Source organism: Balaenoptera borealis (assembly GCF_965194805.1).
Source record: "Balaenoptera borealis genome assembly, chromosome: 8".
Taxonomy (NCBI): domain Eukaryota; kingdom Metazoa; phylum Chordata; class Mammalia; order Artiodactyla; family Balaenopteridae; genus Balaenoptera; species Balaenoptera borealis.
Window position 1 is genome coordinate 120761447 of NC_138865.1, and position 26686 is coordinate 120788132.

Here is a 26686-nt window from a genome sequence, read left to right on the forward strand (position 1 = left end):
GCACGGACACGCTGCACGTGATCTTGGCGGCAACCGAAGCGTCTCATGTCCAGAGGCAATAGTGGATGATGGAATATGGACAACAGGGAAGAAAAGGTTAAGAACATTATAGAGGGGCCTCCCTGGTGGCGCAGTGGTTAAGAATCCGCCTGCCAACGCAGGGGACACGGGTTCCAGCCCTGGACTGGGAAGATCCCACATGCTGTGGAGCAACTAAGCCCGTGCACCACAACTACTGAGCCTGCGCTCTAGAGCCCGTGAGCCACAACTACTGAGCCTGCGTGCCACAACTACTGAAGCCCGCGTGCCTAGAGCCTGTGCTCTGCAACAAGAGAAGCCACCACAATGAGAAGCCCGCGCACTGCAACGAAGAGTAGACCCTGCTCACTGCAACTAGAGAAAGCCCGCGTGCAGCAACGAAGACCCAACACAGCCATAAATAAATAAATTAAATAAATAAAAAACAAACAAAAAAAACATTACAGAATGAGTCTAGAAGGCCAGATGCACACCTCTTGGGTGTTGTGCACCTCAAGTGCAGAAGATGAAATGCAGAGTCATGGGAGAAAACTTCCAAGGGCCTAATGCCAAATATTTTCAGAACCAAATGGCAAGAGTCTCCAAGTCAGAAGGTCCCCCTCCTGTTGCTTAGTGAATCAGATGGAAATAGCCGTAACCAGGACACGTGCTCAGGAACCATGGTTCACCAGGAACTGGGGTTCCAGCAGTCCTGCAAGGCCAGGGTAGTCTTGTGCCACTGGTCCCTTTGGGTGAGGCTGGGAAGTAGGCTCCCAGTCAACCTTTCTTTCTACTTAGGGGCTCCAGAAGTTGCACTAACACATGGTTAGAAATTCAGTGAGGGGCTACAAGCAACTGAGTAGCCCAAGTGAAGCCTCTGTTCACCAGACCTGCGTTGGGGTGCAGAGGGCAGAGAGAGAGCTGTCTCCAGACCCCCCCGTGGGTTGGCCCACCCAGTTCATTGCACTAGCCTGACAATTGTGGGAACCTCGCGTACGTGGCCTGTGGAAGTTAAGATGTTCCCTGCTGCCCTCAGGTCCCAGGATCTGCACTGGCCCAAGAGCATGGTTCTACCCCTGCATCTCCTGTGGCATTCCATCCAGCCTTCAGGGAAGAGCCACCGCGGTGCTTCTCTGCTCTGTTCACAGTGCTTTTCCTAGTACCTCCGCAAAGGATGAGTCTTCTGTACCCTCCCCAGACAACCTGTGGGGTGGATGAGTGGGTAACATTGTTAAGACCTTCCAACAAGCCTGCCTCTCTACTGGTAGAGAATAACTTAGACGAAAGAGAGAGTTCTTACCTCTAAGTTATTCCAAGGGATTTCCGGAAGGTTCACTTACCTCAGCATGGGCCACTGTGGGTTCCAGGTTTTGGTCAAGCAACAGAGGAAATAATTGGATCCTTTCCAGTTCCCTAGCTAGCCCACTGAGTCCTGCTTATGGGTGGAGCCCCCTCTGAAACTGCACCCCGCCTTTCTTGACCAAGCACTTCTAGAATCAACTCCCATATACTTCCCTGATTTTTTTCAAATGTAAAACAGCAGATACTTGTTCATTTAGTCAAAGCTTCTTCTGAGTTTGACTTGGTAACTGGCCACTTTGGACTTGCTGAGATCTGACTGTACTTACCAGTCTAGAGACAAGGTGAGATGAGGGTGAGTTTGAGGAGACTGGCTTCTCCTTGGAAGTCACTTGCTCAGATAAGAGTCTTCAAGCAAGGCACAGCCTTATCAGCCAAGGGAGGAGGGACCGATTTCTCAAAGTGAGCCTTGGTGAGGTTGGGTATTCAGGGTACCTGAGGCATCCAATGTTGCCCAGATACCCCATTTCAATTCTGAGGACTGATCAGCGCTCCAGCTTTCCCATGAGAGATCTGGTAAGGTTGTGAATTCACCTGTTGATAGGATTTGCTGATGGGCTAGCTAAAACTTTGGTTTTCAGGTAACTCAATCATGCAGCTGCAAACCATATGAGATGTTTTTCTACAGAGTAATAGAAAGTCCCTGATTCTCAGTCCATGTCTTAAGCTAAAAATTGAGGACTTTGCGCCTATCGCTGTCTTTCTATTGACTACCCAGCACTGCTAAAGGACCAGCCCCACCCTGCAGTCCTGGAGTTTCTCAAGCCTTTCTCATTTTTCAAGGTGGTGTTCAGCTAGTCTCTCAAAGTCTTGCCTTCAAAAGATATTTGTCTCAGGTGACCACATCTCCAGATAAGTTGTTTTGCAGCTGTGTGCCAATATATCCAGGGTCCCGTCCCCTGGTACTAACTAGATTTCTGCTACCCTCAGCTAAACTCCAGCCAGATAACAAATCCCAGATTTTCCCTAAGTCACTCATGAGGGGTCATGTTATGTTGCATTAAGAAAAGTACTTTTTAACAAATAAAACTAGTAGTTTAAAGCCTGACTGATCACTGGATATGTCTTAGCAACTAGGAATAGAGGAAAACTTCTTCAACTGGATAAAGAACATTTACCAAAAACGTACAGATACCATCATACTTAACAGTGAAAAACTCAGAAGTTTTCCTGCTAAGATCAGGAACAAGGCAAGAATGTCCCTTCTCATCACTGCTTTTCAGTGTCATAATAGAGAAGTCCTAGCACGTGCGATAGGACAAGAAAAAGAAAATACATGCAGATTGGGAAGGAAGAGATCAAACTGTCTTTGCAAATGACATGATCGTCTATGTAAACATCCAGAAGAATTGACAGAAAAACCTGAAACAAATGATTGTATCAAGGTTGCAGGATACAAAGTAAATATCGTAAAAACATTGCTTTCTTATCTAACGAGTGTTCCTATGAACAAGTGGACTTTGAAATTAAAACTACATTACCATTGGGACTTCCCTGGCTGTCCAGTGGTTAAGACTCTGCGCTTCCACTGCAGGGAGCATGGTTTCGATCCCTGGTTGGGGAACTAAGATTCCCACATGCCACACGGCTAACAAAGCAAAACAGAACAAAAAAATACATTGCTATTTACACTACGTGAAAATTAACAGTTTCCCAGTGCATGTAAAAGTTACGTTTACACTATACATAGTCAATTATTAAATGTGCAATAGCATTATGTCTAAAAAAAAGTACAGCCTTCATTTAAAAATACTTTATTGCTAAAAAATGCTAACCATCATCTGAGCCTTCAGCGAGTTGTTGTAGTAAAATCAAAGATCACTGATCACAAATCATAACAGATATAACTGAAAATTTTAAAATATTGTGAGAATTACCAAAATGTGACACAGAGACATAAAGTAAGCAAATGCTGTTGGGGAAATGGTGCCAATAGACGTGCTTGATGCAGGGTTGCCACCAACCTTCAATTTGTAAAAAATGCGGTATCTGTGAAGTTCAATAAAGGGAAGTGCAGTAACAGGAGGTGTGCCTGTAAAGGGAAACCTCACTAAAATGGAGTTGGGAGGCCAGAATCGGGAGCTGTCATGCACATATCACTCAACGTCAATACAGATGCCAACAGGAAGAGATGTACCTTGCATCTCGGGCAGGAAGTGACACCACTACTGCCAGCAGGAGGAAGGGAGAATTTCTCTTTGCCTGGCAATAGCTCAGTGTCAGACTGTCACAACTCAGCTACTGAAAGGCCACTATACTTCAAACCCCAGTTTACTCCATTGGACTTTTTATTTATAGTAGCCCTTTCTAACTTCCCCTTCTGCTCTATAAAAGTTTCTTCTGGGCTTCTCTGGTGGTGCAGTGGTTGAGAATCCGCCTGCCAATGCAGGGGACACGGGTTCGAGCCCTGGTCTGGGAAGATCCCACATGCCGCGGAGCAACTGGGCCCGTGAGCCACAACTACTGAGCCTGCGCGTCTGGAGCCTGTGCTCCGCAACAAGAGAGGCCGCGATAGTGAGAGGTCTGCGCACCGCGATGAAGACTGGCCCCCGCTTGCCGCAACTAGAGAAAGCCCTCACACGGAAACGAAGACCCAACACGGCCAAAAATAAATAAATAAATTAATTAATTAAAAAAAAAAAGTTTCTTCTCCTTTGCTTTACCAGACTTGCATGTGGTTCACCATAGTTACATGTCCTGAATTACAATTCTTTGCTGCTCCTGAATAAGCCCTTTTTGTTGGTAAAATAACTGGCTGTCTTATTACTTTAGGTTAGCAGTTAGCACCCCCGAAATGAAGTAATTAGGTGTAAGTCTAACAAACTATATATTTGATCTATATATGAAAACGCTGATGAAAGTTACCAAAGAAGAGCTAAATAAATAGAGATTCTGTGTTCACGGATCAGAAGACTCAGTGTTGTCAAGATGTCAGTTCTTCCAACTTGATCTACAGACTCAGTGCATTCCCAGCAAGTTAGTTTTTGGACATTGACAGACTGATTCTAAAGTTTATGTGGAGAGGCAGAAGACCCAGAATAGCCACTCAATATTAAAAAAGAAGGACACAGTTGGAGGACTGACACCACCCAACTTCAAGACTATAGTAAGGCTGCAGCAATCAAGACAGCATAGAATTGGTGAAAGAGTAGACAAATAGATCAATCTAATAGAGGGCAAAGAAATACACCCACAAAAATACAGTCAACTAATCTTTGAAAAAGGAGCAAAAGGAATACAATGGAACAAAGATAGTCTTTTCAACAAATGGTGCAGGAAAAACTGGACATCCACTTGCAAAAAAAAAAAACCTAGATGCACAGAGCTTACATCTTACACAAGAATTAACTCAAAATGGATCATAGATCTAAACGTAAAATTCAAAACTATAAAACTCCTAGAAAGTAACAGTAGACAAGCTAAATGATCTTGGGTATGGTGATGACTTTTTAGGTACAACATCAAAGGCATGATACATGAAAGAAGTAATTGATAAGCTAGACTTCATTAAAAATTTCTGCTCTGTGGAAGACAATGCCAAGGGAAGCCATAGACTGGGAGAAAGTATTTGCAAAAGATACATCTGATAAAGGACTGTTATCCAGAATATACAAAAAACAAAACAAAACCCTCTTAAAACTCAGCAATCACAAAATGAACAACCTGATTCAAAATGGGCAAAAGACATAACAGACAGCTCACCAGAGAAGAGAGTCAGATGGCAAATAAGCATATGACGAGATGCTCAACATCATATGTCATTAGGGAAATGCAAATTAAAACAACAACTAGATATCACTAACACACCTATTAGAATGACCAAAATGCAGAACGCTGACAACACCAGATGCTGGTGAGGATGTGGAGTGACACAGACTTTCATTCATTGCCGGTGGGAACGCAAAGTGGTCCAGCCCCTTTGGAAGACAGTTTGGCAGTTTTTTACAAAACAAAACATACTCTTTTTTTTTAAACATTTATTTAGCACCTTTTTTTTAACTTTTGGGTTTATTTATTTATTTAATTTATTTATTTATTTATTTATTTTTGGCTGTGTTGGGTCTTCGTTTCTGTGCGAGGGCTTTCTCTAGTTGCGGCAAGCGGGGGCCACTCTTCATCGCGGTCCGCGGGCCTCTCACTATCACGGCCTCTCTTGTTGCGGAGCACAGGCTCCAGACGCACAGGCTCAGTAGTTGTGGCTCACGGGCCTAGTTGCTCCGTGGCATGTGGGATCTTCCCAGACCAGGGCTCGAACCCGTGTCCCCTGCATTGGCAGGCGGATTCTCAACCACTGCGCCACCAGGGAAGCCCCAAAACATACTCTTACCATATGACCCAGCCATCATACTCCTTAGTATTTACCCAAATGAAGTGAAAATTTATATCCATACAAAATCCTACACAGGGATGTTTATAACAGCTTTATTTATAATTGCCAGAACTTAGCAACTAAGATGACCTTCAGTAGGTGAATGGATAAATAAATGTTGGTTCATTCATACAATGGAATATTATTCAGCACTAAAAGGAAATGAGCTATCAAGTTACGAAAAGACAGGGGGAAACCCTAAGTACATAATAGTAAGTGAAAGAAGCCAACCTGAAAAGGCTACAGACTGAATGATTCCAACTATTTATGACATTCTGGAAAAGGCAAAACTATGCAGACAGTAGAAAGATCAGTGGTTGCCAGGGATTAAGGGGAGATGGAGGGATGAATAGGCACAGCACACAGGATGTTTAAAGCAGTGAAACAATTCTGTATGATACTATAATGGTGGATACATGTCATTACACAGTTGTCAAAACCCATAGAATGTACAGCACCAAGAGAGTCCTGATGTAAACTGTGGACTTTGGGTGATAATGACGTGTCAGTGTAGGTTCACTGACCATATTCTATGGTTCAGGATGCCAGTAGTGGGCGAGGTTTTGTGTGTGGAGCCAAGAGGTCTATGGGAACTCTTTGTACTTTCCGCTCAATTCTTCTGTGAACCTGAAACTGCTCTTAAAAAGATAAAGTTTATTAGTTGAAAAAACAGGTTGATCATTGAAACTGAATGCTTTTCTCTGGAAGTGTCACGTGTCACTTCTGGTCTCATTTCACTGCCCAAAACAAGTTACATGGCTGCCCCTTGCTTCCAGCAGGCACCTAAATGCAATTCTACCCAGTGCCCAGAAAGAGAGAGCCAGGCTGTTCATAAGAGCCCCAGCACCTCCTGAGCAAATGTTGCCTACCACGACTCTTGGTACAAATTTCTGTATCAATCAGAGCTCTTAGTTGCAATCAACTCTGTTGATTTAAGCAGAAAGGGGATTTATTAAAAAGATATTAGGGCACATCCAACTTGAAGATGTCCGTCTAAAGTTGGCATTTCCTCTGTTCTCCTTTCAGAAAATACCAAAAGCCAAATAGGAAAAAAAACCCAAACAAACAAAACAAACTCTTAGAGGTATCTAAAGAGGCATTTAGTATCCTGGACCATACAATAGGTGGGCAGGGTGTGAAAAACAGTAGAGATGCATCAGGGGAGCAAAATGAAGTGAGGAGGGCATGTACTTGCCTCCAGGTCTCTGGAAGCACTGGGGAGTCCCCGTCTCCAAGGTGCAGACACAAAATCCTGCTCTAGCAATGAGGATGTGATGGGTGATATGGCAGTCGGAGCCTGTGTGGAGCTTTGCTTCCGAGAAGCAGAGGGTGGGATGCTGGGTGAAGACGCACAAAGATAAGGTATATTTGCAGGACTGTCTGTGTTGGGGGCTGGGATTAGAGAGATATTGCACTGGGAACAATCCTACAGCTTCCTTTTCTCTCTGACTCAGGGATGTAAAGGCTGAAGGAATTTACATCTTAGGAAAACCCTTGTTACCCTTAATTATGATCTTGTTCCCTCCCACAATGACACTTGTGCAAATATCTATGCCAGGAAATACCTTATTTATGGATGAGTTTCAAAAGAGGAATTAGCATAGGACCTATGTAATGATATTACAAGATTAAAAAGGGGAAAAGAACAGGTGAAACTCATGTCAGGTGAAGAACCCACGCCAAAAAACTTATGCCATAGAACAGATGAAATTTTTTTCAAATATTTCTCCATGAATTAAAAAAAAAAAATGAAGCAATCTTCTTGGTAAAACAAAACCCAGAGCAGAAAAACATGAGCTTATGGAGGAAACAGTCAACAGAAGGATTTAAAACTGAAAGTTAAACTCAGAGAAAGAGTGGGGGAAAAAGAAATCATCACAGAAATTAAATAAAATTAGAAGTAGCATATGAAAAGAATAAGCACTCCTAAAAGCACATCAAGGGACATAGAAAAAAAGCCATGATTATAGGTGGTCCCAGAAGAAGAAGGGAGAAAGGGGCTGAGAACATATCTGAAGACATAACAGCTGAAAATTTCCCTCACCTGGGAAAGGAAACAGACATCCAGGTCCAGGAAGCACAGAGGGTCTCAGATGGGATCAACCCAAAGAGGGTCACACCAAGACACATTGTAATTAAAATGGCAAAAATTAAAGAGAATATTAAAAGCAGCAAGGGAAAAGCAACAAGTTACCTACAAGGTAACTCCCATGAGGCTAACAGCCGACTTTTCAGCAGAAACTCTGCAGGCGGGAGGGGAGTGGCAGGATATATTTAAAGTGATGAAAGGGAAAAACCTACAACCAGGAATACTGTGCTTGGCAAGACTTTCATTCAGATTTCATGGAGAGATCAAAAGCTTTACAGACAAACAGAAGCTAAAAGAGTTTAGCACCACCCAACCAGCTTTACAAGAAATGTTAAAGGAACTTCTCTAAGCCAAGAAGAAAGGGCCCCAACTAAAGCTCATCGGTAAAGGCAAACATACATTAAAGGTAGTAAATCAACCATGTACAAAGCTAGTAGGAAGTAGTAAAATCATCTATATCCAAAATAAGTAGTTGAGGGATACACAAAACAAAAAGATGTAAAATATAAAGTCAAAAACCAAATGCTGGGGGGTGGGTGTAGTAAAAATGCAGGGCTACGCCTAGAGCCCGTGCTCCGCAGCAAGAGAAGCCACCGCGATGAGAAGCCCGCGCACCGCAACGAAGAGTAGCCCCCTCTCGCCGCAACTAGAGAAAGTCCGCGCGCAGCAACGAAGACCCAACACAGACAAAAATCAATTAATTAATTAATTAATTAATTTTATTTTAAAAAAATGCAGGGCTGTTGTAAAAATGCATTTGAACTTAAGAGGTCAGCAACTGAAAATAATCATATATGTATATATATATATATGGGAGGAATGTAGTAAATAGCTTTGGAATGTCTTTGTGTGGTGACACACTGTAACTAAACTTATCATGGTGATCGTTTTGAAATATAAAGAAATACCAAATCCCTATGTTGCCTAACAGGAACTAACAGTGTTGGAGGTCAATTATACTTCCAAAACAAACAAGCTCATAGAAAATGAGATCAGATTTGAGGTTACCAGAGGCAGGGGGTGGGGGAAGGGAGAACTGGATGAAGGCGGTCAAAAGGTACAAACTTGCAGTTGCGAGACAAATACTAGGGATGTAATGTACAACATGATAAATATAATTAACACAGCTGTATGTTACATCTGAGAAGTTGTTAAGAGTAAATCCTAACAGTCCTCATCCCAAGGAAAAAAATTTTTTCTACTTCTTTAATTTTGTGTCTCTATGAGAGGACAGCTGTTCAGTACTTATTGTGATAATCACTTCATGATGTATGTAAGTCGAATCATTATGCTGTACACCTTAAACGTGTACAGTGCTGTATGTCAATTATATCTCTGAAAAACTGGCAGAGAGAAAGAAAAAACACCCAAAAATAGATGCATAAAGAACGATATAGATGCAAGTTATTAAAATATGGATGCAAATTCTAGAAAAATCAGGAACAACATGGAAGTGGTCTCTAGGGGTGGGACTTGGGGATCAAGAAGGTTAGGAGCAGAATCTATTCCTTCTTATTAAACATTGTGAGCCTGCTACAAGCACTTCCCTTATTTAAAAAAAATCAAACAGTTAACTGGGCTCCGGGGGGCACTGCAGGCATACCGGCGGTCCGGGAGCTTGGCCAGGCCCAGCCAGGGCGGGAGCGAGGCTCAGGCGGGGGATGGGAGGCAAGAGGGAGGGGCAGCAAGAGCGGAGGCCTGGAGTCACCGGCTGGAGGGGAGGCTCCCGGCCGTGCTTGTGGAGCAGGCAAGGCAGGGAGTCGAGGAGAGCCCGGGGTGCACCAGGAAATGGGCTCATCCACTGGGCGCCAACAGAGTGGCACAGATGACGGGAACTGGGGGAGGGAGAGCCGGGACAGGGGACAGGGCTGTGACCAGGCCTTGAGGCGCCCTTGAGGGTGGGCGCCCGCGCTGGTGCTGAAGGCACGTGGCCCGCCCAGCTGGGTGTTTCTCAGGGTGGGGACAGAGAAGGTGGACATCTGGGGAGGGACAGCCAGCTAATGGCGGGGGGCGGGGATCAAGGACACCGAGCTGGATGGAGGCTGCAGTGCTGGGGACAGAGGGCAGGAGGGGGACCTTGTCCTCCGTTCTTCACCGGGTCTCCCCGATGCCTCCAACGGGGCCTGCCACGCACAAGCCCCCAGCCCGAGCCACTGAGTAAACGAAACTTTATGCAACAGGTCTTGTTGGGGACACGATGGCAGAATAGCTCATCCCCGCCCGTGGGCCTTGCATTCTATAGGGGACGCGAAGCACCGCTCAGCGGTGTGGTCCGGGCTTCCGTGGGGCAGTGCCCAGTGCACGCAGGCCGGAGGTGGCAGGAAGACCCCCAGGGGAGTGGTGCCTGGAAAACCAGCTGGAGGTGAGGGGCATGGAGGCAGATGCGGGGGTGGGAGAGACATGAAGGCGTTCTGGGGGCCACAGGGAGTTCGCTTTGGTGGGCCTCGCAGCCGCAGGGGAGGGCAGGTCGGCGGGGTGGGAGGGCCTTGCGGGGGGACTCTATCTGAGGGCGATGTTCGTTCAGAGGGCTCTCCCTCCTAAAGTGACCTGGCAGCACAGGTGCTGGTTGGCTGAGCGGGGCGGGGAGGAGGGAACGCTCTTTATTTAGCCGAGGAGGAAATGGTCCTGCGGGTCTGGGATCAAGCGTGAGCCAGGGGCCAAAGTCCTCTGTAACACTGGCAAATGTCTGATGAATCAGGAGATGAGGGTGGCCGGAACACGGGCTGGGGAAGACTGGGTTGACTAGCGCAGCACCGGGCAAGGGTATGGCCAGGACATCGGGGAGCACAGCCACAGAGCCGCTGGGGCAGGGGGCCTGCAGGCCGGGGGCAGAGGCAGAGAAGACCGGAGGGGTCCCCCCTTTTCCCCTTTGGTAAGGCAGTGGGGGAAGAAAGTTTGAGGAAAGAACTAGAGCTGTAACGTGGTCGTAACCTAGCTGGATGGGCTCCTTGCCAGCTGGGCTTGGGCAACATCATACATATTCTTCCTTAACTAACGTTGGATCAGGCTCTGCCCCACCTGTGTGCCTAGCATTTGGAACCTAGGCCCAGTTTGAGGCGTTACCATGAGTAGGCTCCGTTCTTTCCTCTCCTGGCCACGTGGTGACCTTTGTTCCTTCAGCCACACAGTGCCACGTGGCGGTCCTTGGCCCTGACCTCAGGCCGGGCCTCCGGGGGTCCCCGCTCTGTTCCCCAGGCCTCGATCTCAGTGTCCAGCCCCACAGGTACTCATGCAGGTGCCCCCAGCAGATGGCCGGCCATCCCAGGCTTGGCGTGCACTGGAGACCCTCCCTCTGTCTCATCCCCAGAACCATCAAAGCCCAAGCTTCCCCTGGCAAGAAGAACCCAATCTCAGGAACTGGGAGACATGGTTGCTCGACAAGAAAATATCCTTTACTTATTCATCCTGAGCCAGTGGTAGAAAATACAACGCAGCTGATTTTTAAAACATATTAAGAGGAAATTCATGTAACGCAAAATTAATCATTTTAAAGCGTGCAATTCAGCAGCATCTAGTCCATTCACAATGTTTTGCAGCCATCATCTGAATTTTGCTTCAGAACATTTTCATCTCCCTCTATAAAGGTGCGGTACCCAGTAAGCAGTTACTCCCCATTCCCTCCTCCCCCTCCTGCCCCCTCCCCCCACCCCACCCCAGCACCGCCGCAACCACTAATCTGCATTCATCTCTACAGATTTCCCTCTTCTGGATACTTCATATAAATGGAATTATGTCACAGTGGCCTTCGTGTCTCATTTCTTTCACTGATCACATTGTTTTTGAGATTCATCCGCGATGTGGCACGTATCAGTACTTCATTCTTTTTTATGGGTGAATAACATTCCGTTGTATGGATAGACCACATTGGTTCATCCAATCATCTGTTGATGGACACTGGGGCTATTTCTACCTTTTGGCTATTGGGAACAGTGCTGCTATGAACATCTGTGTACGTGTACTTGTTTTTGCATCTGTTTTCAATTCCTTTGGGTCTATACCTAGGAGTGGAATTGCTGGGTCATATGGTAATTCTATGTTTACATTTTTGGGGAACTGCCACACTGTTTTCCACAGCAACTGCACCATTTTACGTTCCCACTGACAAAGTATGAGGGTTCCAGTTTTTCCACATACTCACAACACTGGTTATTTTCCATTTTTTGGATTATAGCAATTTCAGTGGGTGTGAAGTGTTGTCTCATTGTGGCTTTGATGTGTATGTATATCCTCGATGGCTAGTGGGGTTGAGCATATTTTCATGTGCTTATTGGCTATGTGTGTATATATTTTTTTGGAGAAATGTCCATTTTGAAATTGGGTGTTGTTTGTTGAGTTCTGGGACTTCTTTATATATTCTGGACGCTGGACTCTTATCAGATATGTGATTTACAAATATTTTCCCCCATTCTGTAGGTGGTCTTTTTACTCTCTTGACAGTGTCCTCTGATGCACAAAAGTTTAAAATTCAGATGAAGCCCAACTTACCTTTTTTCCTTTTGTTGCTTATGCTTTTGCAGTCATATCTAAGAGTCCATCACTGAATCCAAGGTCAAAAAACCTCTATGTTTTCCCCTGAGTTTTAATTAATTAATTTATTTATTTATTTATTATCTTTGGCTGCATTGGGTCTTCATTGCTGCGCATGGGCTTTCTCTAGTTGCGGCGAGGGGGGGCTACTCTTCGTTGCGGTGCGCGGGCTTCTCATTGCGGTGGCTTCTCTTGTTGCGGAGCATGGGCTCTAGGCGCACGGGCTTCAGTAGTTGTGACTTGCAAGCTCTAGAGTGCAGGCTCAGTAGTTGCAGCACACGGGCTTAGTTGCTCTGCAGCATGTGGGGTCTTCCTAGACCAGGGATTGAACCCCTTTTCCTCTGCATTAGCCGGCGGATTCTTAACCACCAGGGAAGTCCCACTGTAGGATCTTGAATTGCTTTGTTTTTTTGTTAAGACAAGAAGCCATTTATTTTATGCATAGTAGTTTGTACCTTTTAGTCCCCTACCTCAGTCTTGCCCCTCCTCCACTAGTATCCCCACTGGTAACCACTAGTTTGTTCTCTATATCTATGAGTCTGTTTCTGTTTTGTTATATTCATTTGTTTTATTTATATTGTACACCACAGGGAATATAGCCAATATTTTATAATAACTTTAAATGGAATATAATCTATAAAAATTTTGAATGACTATGAGATACACCTGAAACTAATATAGTATTGTAAATCAACTATACCTCAGTTAAAAAAAAAAAGACAAGAAGCCATTGGAGGGTCCTGAGCTGGGAGGTATCCATCATTTGGATACTATCTATCATTTGAATTTTTGCCAAACTTGTGGATTAATAAAATATTGTATGGTTGAGAGTATTTGCTCAACACCAAGCAATCTGAATCTCTCCTCTTACTATCCAGTCAGGGTACATTGTCTTTAGCTAGTAGAATGTCTATGGTTTTTATTTTTATTTTTTTGATTTTTAATTGTGGTAAAATGCACATAACATAAAATTTACCATCTAACCTATTTTTAAGTATACAGTTCAGTAGTGTTACGTAGTCAAGTTGTTGTGCAACCGTCACCACTGTCCCTCTCCAGAACTGTTCTCATCTTGCAAAACTGAAACTTTATGCCTATTAAACACTAACTCCCCATTCCCCCTCCCCCGATCTCTGGCAACCACCGTTCTATTTCTGGGTCTGTGAATTTGTCTATTCTAGGTACCTCATACAAGTAAAATCATATAGCACTTGACTTTTTGTGGTTGGCTTATTTCACTTAGCATAATGTCCTCAAGGTACGGCTGAAGTTTTATAAACTGTTTTTGCCTAAAAGTCTATTATTTTGCTGCTGTGTGATTCTGTTAACACCCACCCTCTCTTTCCTGGGGGGGCTTGTTGGTTTCAGATACGTGGTCTTCCTGAAGCTCTTCCTGGAGACGGCCGAGAAGCACTTCATGGTGGGACACAAGGTCAACTACTACGTCTTCACCGACCAGCCGGCGAACGTGCCCCACATCCCCCTCCAGGAAGGGAGGCAGGTGGTGGTCCTCGAGGTCCGAAACTACAAACGCTGGCAGGACATATCCATGCACCGGATGGAGATGATCAGCAACTTCTCCAGCAGCGCTTCCTCCGCGAGGTCCATTACCTGGTGTGCTTGGACGTGGACATGAAGTTCAGCGACCATGTGGGCGTGGAGATCCTGGCACCGCTCTTCGGGACCCTCCATCCTGGTTTCTACAGGGGTGATCGCCAGTCCTTCACCTATGAACGCCGGCCCTTGTCTCAGGCCTACATTCCGAGAGATGAGGGTGATTTCTACTATGCGGGAGGCTTTTTTGGGGGGTCGGTCCCTGAGGTTTACCGGCTCACCATGGCCTGTCACCAGGCGATGATGGTCGACCAGGCCAACGGCATCGAGGCCGTGTGGCACGATGAGAGCCACCTGAACAGGTACCTGCTGTACCACAAGCCCAGCAAGGTGCTGTCCCCCGAGTACCTGTGGGATGAGCACATGCTGCGGAGACCACCTTTACTCAGGAAACTTCGATACGTGGCTGTGCCCAAGAACCACGCAGAGATTCGGAACCGATGAGAACACACTTCCCAAGAGAGCCCACGTTATCAGGCTGTAGCGCATGTCAGTGGTTCTGCTGTCTTGGTAAGGGATTGGCCAAAGATTTGATGACGTGGATGAGGCCATCTCTTTGTTTCCTCCTCTGGAGGGTCTTCCATCACTCATCAAACAAACCCAGCTCTGGGTTTTCATTCCCTCCTAATCCTGCATTCTCTTTAAATGTGACTGATCCTTCAAGGTCTCTACAAGGTCACCTTCTTATGAAGCTTTCTTTGGTCCTCGCTTCTTCCTGTGGTTGAAGTGAATTGCTCTTCCCTCTGCATTTCCGTAAAGTACTAAGTGTATTCTTTGGCTATGTCTGCCATTCTGCCTACATTACCCATTGGCCTTGCCCATTACAATGTGAGCTCCTGACGGCAGAGGCCAAGTACATACCTCAGTGCCTGATGCCCAGGGACTCTCAAAACTGTTCACATTTAAATTTAAGGAACTCTTTTTTTTTTTTTTTTTAGCTGTGCAGCCCAGCTTGTGGGATCTTAGTTCCCTGACCAGGGATTGAGCCTGGGCTCTCGACAGTGAAAGCGCGGAGTCCTAACCACTGGACAGCCAGGGAATTCCCTAAATTTAAGGAACTCTTACAAGCCTATTTTACCATGTCCTGAGACAGCAGGAGAGGCCCAGCCTGAAAGCACTTCCTAGGTTTGGTTTGCTTGTGTTGCTAGCTTGTTGCTTTGGATTGTTTGTCTTTTTCTTATTGATTTGTAGGTGTCTGTTACATATTTTGGATGCTAGTACCTTTATCAGACACATGTTAAAAATAGCTTCTTCCAGTTTTTATGTTGCCATTTCAACTCTTTTAATGTAGGTAAATTTAAGAAATCATCCCCTGCTTTGAAATCATGAAGATAGCCTCCTATGTTATCCTCCAAAAGCCTTATGTTTTTGCCTCACACTTAGGTCTTTAATCTACTGAAATTGGCTTGTGTGTGGTTTTAATGTAAAGGCCCATTTTAACTTTTCTTTCTCTGGATAACCATTATCTGAGCACCATTTATTGAAAATGTGTTCGAAAACTTATTGAAAAGTTCTTTCCCCTACTGATTTGCAATATCATCAGTCACATAATATCAAGTGTCCCTATGTGCCTAGGTTTATTTTGGGGTTCTCTAGTCTGTGTTCCATTGGTCTGTTTGTCTATCCTTATGACAATAACACATCATCTTAGTTACTCTAGGTTTATAAATAAATCTTCGTATCTGATTGGGTAAGTCCTCCCACATGGTTTCTCAAGAGTATCTTGACTGCTCTTGGCCTGTTGCATTTCCATCTAACTTTTAAACTCTTTTGTCAAATTGCACAAAGGAGCCTTCTGTTTTTTTGTTTTTTAAAGACTTAAAGACTTAAGTCTTTAAGACTTAACCACTTAAAGACTTAAAGTCTTTAAGACTTAACCACTTAAAAGTCTTAAAGATCTAAAAATCTTTAAAGACTTAAAGATTTTTAAAATCTGTTTTTCTCAACATTTTATTTTGAAAATTTTAAAGCATACAAAAAATTTAAAGGAATTGCACAGTGAATATTCACATACCTATCACCTAGATTCCACCACTAACATTTTGCTCTGTGTTATGATTGTACCACTCATCTGCCTATTCATGCCTCCGTTCATCCAACTCAGGGAAACACATTTCCTGTTTCTTCCTACGTCTACTCATTCTTCGTTGTCTCCTAGACATTGTGATGATTCATTGTGGAGACATATTCTGTTAGATTCTTTAGGAAAAGTTTAATTCTTTTGTTTTAGGAGGCAGTAACTTGGGTGGCTTCAAATGTCAAGCTCTCTCGCGTCTGTGGTGGGCCGCAGCTCAAGTCTCTGTTATTCTTTCAGGGTCAGTTTGGTGGCTTGAAGTCTACCCCACCCATGAGTAGTTTACAGATCAGCCAAAGACTTGGGCTGAGTTTATACACAGAATTCAGGACTCCTTCTCTCTGGCTGTCTCATTTCTGGTATTTCCCCCTGCAGTTTCCAGCTGCTGTGATTACCCCAAACTTGTCCCCTTGTTCTTCAAACCAGTAAGAAGTGAATCTTTTTCTTTACTGAGTTTTAGCTGTTGCTGATGGGCATGTGGCCTCGGACTAACAACTGTACGTAAAAGGAATCTCTCCTAGTGCAGATCTCTTCTTCCAAGTGAAGACTCCCTTCCAAATCTTCACCTTTTGTCACTTTCTAGAGGCTTCAGGTAGTTTTGTAAAAAAGTGTATATTTTGGCCAAAGTTTACAGTTGTCATATGCAAGAGGGTGAGTCGTCTATAAGGTACTTGTCCACTACTGAAAGCAGAACCTCCTAATTTCCTTTGATATACAGTGCCCATGGTTAGTAAGTTCATTTCTAGGCATTTAATGGTTTTTATGGCTATTGTGAATGTATGTTTTATTCCTATTACCAGGGGTCAGTCCACTTTTTCTGCAAAGGGCCAAATAGTGAATGTTTTAGGGCTTATGGGTCATGCAGTGCCTGTCATAACTATTTAACTCTGCCACTATCGTGCGAAAGCAGCCGTAAGTAGTACGTGAACAAATGAGTGCAGCTGTGTTCAAATAAAAATTTATTTCTGAAAACAGGCAGTGGGATAGATTTGGCCCACAGGCCGTAGTTTGCTGGTCACTGCTATCACATTTGCTAATTAGTTATTGCTGGCATATAGTGTATGAGAAAGCTACTTATTATAATCCAGTGTCTATATCATGCATCTGGTTATGTTATTAAAATCTTTTGTAAGTCTTAGCTGGCTTTTTTCTAATTGATTCTCTTGAAATTTCTAGATTGATAATCACATCAGTGGTTAATAATAATAAAAGTAATAATAAAAGTATAATAAAAGTAATAATACTTTTATTATTTTAATAATAAAAGTAATAATAAAAATAATAATAGCATTCTTTGTTTATTTCTTCTTAAGAGTCCTGTGGACTTTCTCTTTTCATTCCCCTCTGACACCTGTCCAGCTCTCAGGGTCACGGTAAACAGGGAGACCAGACCACACCGTCTGGATGTAGGTGATCCCAGACCAGCTAATTTAGGGCACATGGTGAGTGAGCTTCTTCTTGTTCCCTGTTCTTGGTTCCCTCCATTCGGCAATGCTGACAAGTTGGTAGAGATGTGTCCACAGGTCATCTGTTCCCCAGAATGTTCCGGTATGAATGTTTGGATTTATGCAGCCCCCAAACCACTCTTCCTTGGATTCCATGCACATTTCTGCACAGGACATCCACCCAGGTGGTCTGTACCCTTTCTGGGTGGTCCCACGGTGTTGCCTCCTTCAAGACCTCCTTAGGCAGCAGCATCTCCTGTGGGGTGACTATGTCATCATATCGTGGGGAAGGGGCTTGGGGTCCTGGGCCACCCTTCAAGCTTTCGTGTCCAGTGTGCACACATCATCACTCGTTTCTGACCAGCCTGGTTTTATTTCCTCTTTGATCCAAAGGTATTTAGAAGAGTAATTTTTCCCGCATTTTTGGGGTATGGTTAGTTTGGTTTCTTTGTTGTACAATCCTTTACTTGTTCATTTCTGGATTTATTATTTTTTAGTCCAAGGGTATGACCTGTGCTTGTTTGGCATCATTAACTTTAACCCTCACCCTAACCCTCATGCTAGTCGGTTTCCTTTCAGGTGTGTACACACAACAGTGTGCCTCTGAAATCACAATTATGCAGAGAGCCGTATGTTTCCTTTTGGTGACATCTTATGCTAGCCAGTTGGTAATAAACAGATTTATCTACTTATTCATCGTCCTTGATCTGTTGATTCGGGTGTGCGTCTGTGTATAAGCCTAATTTTATTCACACCAAGTCTGCTTATCTCTAAGTTACCATTATACTTGCTATTATTCTTTATTTTACTCCCCACAAGTCTTTATTTTTCTTCTGCTCCTTCTTCTTTTTTACTTTGCCCAGTTCTTGCAGGATCTCCAGAGCAACGCTCAACAGTGACTGTTAGAAGAAAGACTCTCCATCCTTCAAGTGCCCCTCTCTGCTTTGTTGCTGCTTAAACAACAGCAGTGCGTTGTCTCGTAATCTTGGAGGCTGGAAGTCGGAGGTCAAGGTGGGTTGGTTCCCTCTGAGGCCGTCGAGGAGGTGCTGTTCCATCCCTCTCCCCTTGTTTCTGGTGCTTTGCTGGCGATCTTTGGGCTTCCTCGGATTGTACATGTTTACCTCCACCTTTGCTTTCATCCTCATATGATGTCCTCCCTGTGTTCCTGTCTCCCTTCTCAAGCATGGAAGAATTCACGGAATAGAGCACCCAAGATTCCTTTTTCAAAAACAGCTTGATGAACAAATCATCTCTTGAGATTTAAGAAAAAAAATCCGAGCTTCACCCTTTCCTTCCTTTTCAGTGTGGTTTCTTTTTCCCTCTTTCTTTCCATTATTCTCATACCTTGAAGCACAGTGTCCTGAGGGTCTCCCATTCTCTGATGTGGAAAGTGTACATTTCCTTGGTCTTAAATAAAACTGTGATTCAAGATAAACTCCCCAGACTGCTTTCGACCAGACTGTCACCCGCAAGACTTTGCCATGGGGAAATTCTGGGACTTCCCTGCTGGGGGGCAGGTGGGAGGCATCCTTCTCATATTTCTTACTTTAACTGGGATGTTACTGGTGATTCACCATAGGAACCAGTGTTTGTTGTTGCTTCACGATAACTTTTTGTTAAATTTAGTATTCCTTCTAGTCTTTTTTTTTTTTTTATAAATTTATTTATTTTATTTATTTATTTTTGGCTGTGTTGGGTCTTCGTTGCTGTGTGCGGGCTTTCTCTAGTTGCGGCGAGCCGGGGCTACTCTTCATTGCGGTGCGCGGGCTTCTCATTGCGGTGGCTTCTCTTGTTGCGGAGCACGGGCTCTAGGCGCATGGGCTTCAGTAGTTGTGGCACTTGGGCTCAGTGGTTGTGGCTCGCGGGCTCTAGAGCGCAGGCTCAGTAGCTGTGGTGCACGGGCTTAGTTGCTTCGCGGCATGTGGGATCTTCCCGGACCAGGGCTCAAACCCGTGTCCCCTGCATTGGCAGGCGGATTCTTAACGACTGCGCCACCAGGGAAGCCCCCTTCTAGTCTTGCTTAACGAGAACTGTAGGGTTTTTTTCCTCAGCTCTGTAATGGATTTTGAGTTTTGTCAAGTTGTTTTGTAATCTACTGTGATAATCACATAACTTCTCTCTATTATTAATATAAGTGAGTTGCAGTAATTATTTCTGAGTTTAATTATCCTCACAAACCTGAAGTAAATCCTACTTGGTCGTGGTATATTGTTTTAGCATACTGATTTATTATTTATGTCATATTCACCAGTAAGATTGATCTATGGTTTCTGTTTTGAATCTTCTCAGTAGAATTTGGCATTGTGGTCTAGATAGTCTAGTAGATTGAATTTAGAACTCTTATTTTTTAGGCTCTGGGATATTTGAATAATCTTGGACTTTGTATTTGCTTATAAACCCTGTGAATCTAGTATAATGTATGGCAGTAAATATTTGATGAGGCTTTCTATTTCCTTCTATGGTACATAGAGTTCCTTCTATTGTAATTTATTCAAGTTTTCCACTTCTTGAGTCAATTTTGATCATTTATATTTTCTTGGAAAACCTTCCATTTCATATTGATTTTCAAATTTATTGGCAAAAAGAACAGCATTGCAGTTTTAAAATAATGTTACATCTCTATATAGAAGATCATATCTTCTTATTTCTTGCTGTCAATTTGTGCTTTCTCTCTGCTTTTTTCTGATCTTTTTATACAAGGTCAGAGATTATCTGTTTTATTTTATTTTTTAAAAGAAGCATCTGGCCTGCTGTTTTTTACTTTTTAAATGCTCGTTTCAACTTTTATGCTTATTTGTTCCTTTAATTTAACTTTAATTTTACTTTTTTCTAGTATTCTTGAATAGGGTGCTTGGTTAACAGGGTCATTTATTTCGAATGCTATTTGTTTCTAAGAAAAGCATACGGCTTCAACTTTCCCTTTGAGTAGAGCATAAATTGTGTCCCTTGGACCTTTATAGCCAGGGTCTACGTTGTCACTCATTTTGAAATAGTCTGCTTTCATCTTCTCCTTAAGTCAGAGTTATTTAAAAGTCTTTTACAAATTTATAAGTTGAGGTAGTGAGTTTTGTTTCTCGTTGTTATTCTTTAGTCATTTGTTTCTAGATACATAGTTTTGTAGTAAGAATGAAATGAGCAGCACAATTTCAACTCTGGGAAATTTGCTGACCTTCTTTTCTGGCGTACTGATGGATCATTCAAACATTTTTCATGGGCAATGAAAAACTAGAGTGGTTTTGCCTGTGCGTGGACATGGCACGCCATTCTGTGGTGATTTGTATCGGACAGTGGCCGCCACTGAGGGAGGTGGCAGTAGTTGTCTGGAAAATGGGCAGAAGGGAAATTTGGTGGCTGATAGAAATGTTTTTCATCCTGTTAAAGGTGATTAAAGGGTGTATTGCAATTGCCAAACATATTTGATGTGTTTATTGTATGTAAATTATATCACAATCAAAAGGACCGGAACTATCCCTGTTTGCCAGTTACAGCATTCCAAATATTTGGATTGCATTAGTTTCCTTGGACTGCCGTAACAAAGTGCTACAAACCGGGTAGATTAAAACAACAGAAATTTGTTCTCTCACAGTTCTGAAGGCTAAAAGCCTGAAGTCAAGGTGTCAGCAGGGCCACGCAAACATAGACACTCGTAGGTCACTTATGCAGCGTGTGAACTGGGAACTCAGATCTCCGATCTCATCTCTTCTTCTCCACTTTGTCCAGGATGGTTAGGAGCGAACCTCATTATGCTTGTTAAGTTTGACAGAAATGCCCCATAGCATCAAATGCATGATCACCCAGAACTTTGCCTCTTATACAGATTTGATTGAGGCTCCAGTGGTGCTGTTTTGCACATCTTGCTTGCGACTATCAGAGTTTCTTCACTACTGGAAATAGAATCATCAGCACATTTCCATCTAATCAGATTCAGGAACCATTAACTGAAACCCCAGAGCCAGTCAGTAAACTTGTCCTTTAGATTCTCTTCCTTTAGAGCCACTGTAAGTACAAAGTGTGTATTAATCTGGGTTCTCTAGACAAACAGAACCAGTAGGATGTGCATATTTATAGACAGAGATTCATTTTAAGGAATTAGGTCATTTGATTTTGGAGGCTGGCAGGTCCAAAAACTGCTGGTGGGCCGGCAGGCTGGAGACTGAGAAGAGTTGACATTGCAGCTTGAGTCTGAAGGCATTCTGGAAGCAGAACTCCTTCTTCATAGGGGGACCTTAGGCTGCTTTCTTAAAGGCCTTCAACTGATTGGATGTGGTCCACCCCCACTATGGAGGGTGGTCCTCACCGATGAAGCTTGGCACATGGTAGGGGCGAGGCAATATGCTGAGTGAGGGAAGGAGGGAGTGAATGAAACCACAGAGGCAGGAGTCCACACAAGATGAGCCTTTATTTAGGGTGGGGTCAGAGGGGGTCACAGCACAAGCCCTGCGTGGCGGCACAGAGAACTTCCAGCTGCCCTTCCACTGCTGAGCCTCCTTCACCTGCGCTGTGCTGTCCTCCTGGACCTTCTTCAAATAATGCTGCCTATTCCTGGGGGCAGGGCTGCAGGAGGGGCACCTGAGGAGGGACTTCCTGTACCCTGCGCCTTCGAGGACCACTGTGAGCCTGGCAGGGGGCTCTTAACACATTCCATGTACCGGGCAAGAGATCCATACGTCACCTCTCAGGTAATTCTCCCAACAACTCATCAGGCAGGCCCAGTGATTTCCCCATTTCACAGATGGGGAAACTGAGGCTCAGAGCCTTGCCTGGATCACCAGCTAGAAAGAGGCTGAGCTGGCGTTAGAATCCCGTCTCCCTGACTTGCATCATTCCTGACCTCCGCCCCACACTGTGGCCTCCTGGAGCTCAGAGGTCCTGGCTTCCCTGGGGGCCGCACCCTCCTGGCCTTGAGCTTCCTGTGAGTTTGGGGGTCAGAGCCACCCACCTGTCTGGGGCTGGGCTTGGTGGCTGGGGAAGGGCCCGTCCTGGGCACTTGGGCTCTCCCAGTACCTGGACTCTTTTCTTTCCCTGCAGGACCAGGTTCCTCTCTGGGCACCAGGACCAAAGGTTCAGGGAACTTCAGAGCCCAAAGGTCCCTCCTGCGGCATCTGGACTCAGCCTCCTTGTCAGGCGGGCCCCGTGGGGCCCAATAGGCACTGGGTTCAAATCCTGGCTCTGCCACTCTGTAGGGCACAGAAGGGTCAAGTCTCTGTAAGCCTCAGTTTCCTCATCAGTGAAATGGGAACAATACTCCTCCTCCCCCGTGGAGTGGTCAGGAGGATTTAGTGAGATACCCCACAGGGAGAACCACGGCCCTGTTAAGAGCTCAGTCACCGCGAGCTCTTCCTGCCGATGTCACCTCACTGAGAGCCCGTGCTGCCATCAGCCCTGGGCCTCTGCCCACCCCATCCCCGAGGTGCACGCCTGACTCACTCTGACTCCACTGACCCTCCAGACAGCCCTTCTCCACCTGCAGTCTGGGTGGGCGTTTCTAGGTTGGGGTCCGCCGCCCAGGGCTGCCGCCGTCAAGCCCACGCTGGCCCTGGGATTGGACTGGACGCACAGTTCATGGCCTGTGCCCGAGGCAGGGACTGTCCTGAGTGTTCACACCTGCACTCTGGGGACGTCTGACGTGTGTCATCTGCTCCTTGGGCCAAATGCAGGGGCACCCAGTGATGAGGTTCCCTCCGTCCCAAGGCGGCCAGACTGAGCTGCCCTGTCCTCCCTGGCGGGCACTCCCCACCCCATCTCTCCACTCATCAGCATCTCGGCTTCCACGGGCACCAGTGGGCACAGGGTGGTGTGAGTGGTGGTGATCAGTGGTGTTTTCTGGAGGAGAATCTTGCCTCGGATGATGACTTTGCTGGGTGATTCCCAGCCACTTCCCAAAAACATGCAGTCGTGTAAAATTCTCACAGACTTGGATTCATCATTCGCCATCCATCCACTATCCCTGGTGAAAAAACTTAGCAATTATTATTATTTTTTAATTTTTAAAAATACATTTATTTATTTATTTATTTTTGTCTGCATTGGGTCTTCGTTGCTGCATGCAGGCTTTCTCTAGTTGCGGCGAGCGGGGGCTACTGTTTGTTGCGGAGCACGGGCTCTTGGCGCACGGGCTTCAATAGTTGTGGCACGCGGGCTCAGTAGTTGTGGCTCGTGGGCTCTAGAGCGCAGGCTCAGTAGTTGTGGCGCACGGGCTTAGTTGCTCCGCGGCATGTGGAGTCTTCCCAGACCAGGGCTCGAACCCGTGCCCCCTGCATTAGCAGGCGGATTCCTAACCACTGTGCCACCAGGGAAGTCCAGCAATTATTCTTTTTAAATTACCATGGCTTTAAACGAATCAGCATAAACCCCCTCCAGTACACTGAACTGTAGCCTTCTTCAAATTCTCTCTTCCATATTTCCATGCTGTTTGAATCCTTGTGGACAACAGACCTGGGTTCTGGGTGGGAAGGGATTATTGCCACATCGGGAGTCAGCCAGATTTGGGCCCTGGGCAAGTTGCTTCCATTTGGGGGCCTCAGTTTCCTCATCTGTAAAATGGGATGACAGCAGCATCTTTCTCATAGATGAGAAGTTGTTCCAAAAATCTGGCATGGTGCCAGGCACATAGCTGCAGCTCAGAAATGGGGGTTCTTATCATCATCAGTGCAATCATCTGAGCTTCATAATTTCCAGCTGAGACCAACCCTCTCAACGGCCCCAGGGCCTTCTTTCAGCCAGGGAGGGATCAAGGATCCTGGTCCATTTCTCTTCCTGTGCTGTTGAGCTCATAGGATGTACAGGGTCTCTCCAAGTGCAAAGTCATTGAACTTGTCTTCATGCCACCAGGTAAGGTTGGCTGCTATTCCCATTTCACAGGTGAGGAAACTGAGGCTCGAGTGGTAATGCCCTTCCGAGATCACCAAGGCAGAGCGCCCCCCCCCCCCGAAGCTGAACGTGCTGGACGTGTGGGCTGGAGGCTGGCACATGGCCAGCGGAGGGGTAACTGCTGGAGGACCCTAAGGTGTCCTCTGGGTGCTGTGGCCTGCTCCATTGCCCCCTGCCTGATGCTCTGACCTTCTGGCACCTTCCGTGAGGCCCCCGTTGTGCATTGTGAAGGTCTCTTCTGCTCACACAAGCTCAAAAGCGTCCTGCTGTTCAACTTAGAACTTCACCTGGGTGGAGCACATTCAAGGTGGTCCCTGAGACGCTGAGCTGCCCCAGATGTGCTTTCCTGACTGAGAAGAAGGGGCTCCATGTCAGGAGGGAGAGCAAACAGGCAGGAGATTGTGGGCGCCCCCCTCCTCGGTCCTGGATTGCACATCAAGCTGCTCGGCTCAGGTGAGTTACGCAAGCTGGGGGGGCGGGGCGGGCGGGGCAGGGGCGGGCCAGTAGGCGGGTGGGGGCGGAGCGATGTCTGCTGTGGGCGGGGAGCCTCCCGCTGGGCGTGGCCGGAACAAGGAATGGGCGGGGATGGGGCAAGGCCAGGGCAGGACCTTCCAGCCGGACGGGTCACTCCCAAGCACCCTCAACACCAACATTCCCAGCGCTTCCTCCCCTCCCCCCATGAGGTCTCAGCCCCGGGATCCGTGACTGCACCCGTCCCACCCCACAACCAAACAAGGCACAAAGACACCGAGGTTTGCACTAGAGAAAGGGTTTATTCAGGTATTCGGGAGGCACCAAGCAAGAGAGAGGAGAGCAAGTCTCAAATCCGCCTCCCCGAAGGCGAGGGATTCGAAATAGTACGGGATGAAGAAGCTGGGTGGCCGGAGGCGTGGGGAGCCTGGGGGAAGGTGATTGGTTCCGCAAAGCTGAAACTAAGCTACAGGCTTCCTCACGGGACGGATGTTCCAAAAAATGGCAGCATTTGCATGATCTAAGGGTGATGTGATGCCATTTTGGGCCCTGTGATGTCGAAAGGTCACAGTTCAGACACTCACGCATGCCCAGTTGGAGGGTTGCTTCATGACAGAGCTGCCTACAACCTCTTTCTTCTCTCCCCCGCCGGCACCTCCCCAGTGTGTGCACTTCCCATCGAGCTGGGCAGTGTGTGTGTGTGTGTGTGTGTGTGTGTGTGTGCGCGCGCGTGTGCACGCGCGCGCCTGTGTCAGGCGTGGGGAGGCCCAGAGGAAAGGTCCCTACGTGGGAGGGTGTAGACAGGGTTCCCCCAAGGTCATAGGGGCTCTAAATCCCAAAGCAAACTCCCTGGCTTGGGGGGCGGTAACCCTCCCGGCTCCTGTGGACTCCGCCCACCTCCTGTGTCCCGGCCTGTCCCCACCTCACCGGGCCTTAGTTTCCCAGCTACCCCGTGAGCGGCTGGCACGGAACTGCGTTCGTCTAGCTCAGCGTGGACGCGGTCGGGGCTCTCCATCCTCTCCATCCTGGGTGGGTGTGGAGGGCACCGGCTCCGAGGCGCGTGGGCCGCCCTCCTGCAGGGCAGCCGGGTCTCGGGTCCGCAGCTGGGCGCGCACGCCCGCCCCGCCGCCAGCATTTACACGTGACCCCGCCCCACGGCGCATGCCCAGCACCAGCGGCTCTCCACGCGGCTGGTGCTGCGTGTCCCCGGCCCCGCCAGCTGCTCTGTGAGCCCCCCGTCTCCTGAGCCTTGGGATCACCCCCACCCGACCCAGGCAGGCCGTAGGGTGCTGGCCCCGTGGGTTGCCATCTCGGGATAGGAAAGTCACCGAACATACCCCCAGCCCTCTTTCCTGAACGCCAGACTCCCTCCCAGGGTCCAGCTGGGTGCGTCACTGGGTCAGGGGGACCTGGAGACAGCAGGGGACACCAGCTCCAGAGAGAAAGGACAGGCCACTCCACCCCTCTTCCTCTGTGCCTGTCCCCTTGTCTTCCTGGCAGGACCCTGGGACGTGAAGTCCAGCCCGTCCCTCCCTGGCTGCAGCCCTGGCTGGAGGAGGAGGGGCTGGAGGTGGCCGACCCCCCAGGTGAGCGAGTGCTGGGGGGACTTACTGTTATTAGGGAGCCCTCTGGGCATTCAGTGATTTCGCCCCACTCTGTAGGGGAGAAGCGGCCCCAGCAGTCAAGGTCACTCAGGTCTAAGTGACCAAGTCCAGCCGTGAACGGGGCAGGGTGGGGAGGGACTCAGAATCATTGCTCTTCACGTCGCCGAGCCCCACGCTAGACTTCAGAGGCCTTGTCCTGTGTGGGGCTCCACAGCCAGAGGACCCCCTGAGTCCAAGCACTTTGGG

General features: G+C 46.6%; 1 protein-coding gene across 1 annotated transcript; it reads left to right on the forward strand.

Moving 5' to 3' along the window:
• Nucleotides 1–698: 698 nt before the first annotated feature.
• On the forward strand, nt 699–18187 carry ABO (ABO, alpha 1-3-N-acetylgalactosaminyltransferase and alpha 1-3-galactosyltransferase; the record flags this gene model as incomplete). Its single annotated transcript, XM_082400645.1, is given in 3 exon segments — nt 699–770; nt 13606–13939; nt 13942–18187. Coding segments are annotated over 3 exon segments (885 nt in total). The 3' UTR covers nt 14421–18187.
• Nucleotides 18188–26686: the final 8499 nt, after the last annotated feature.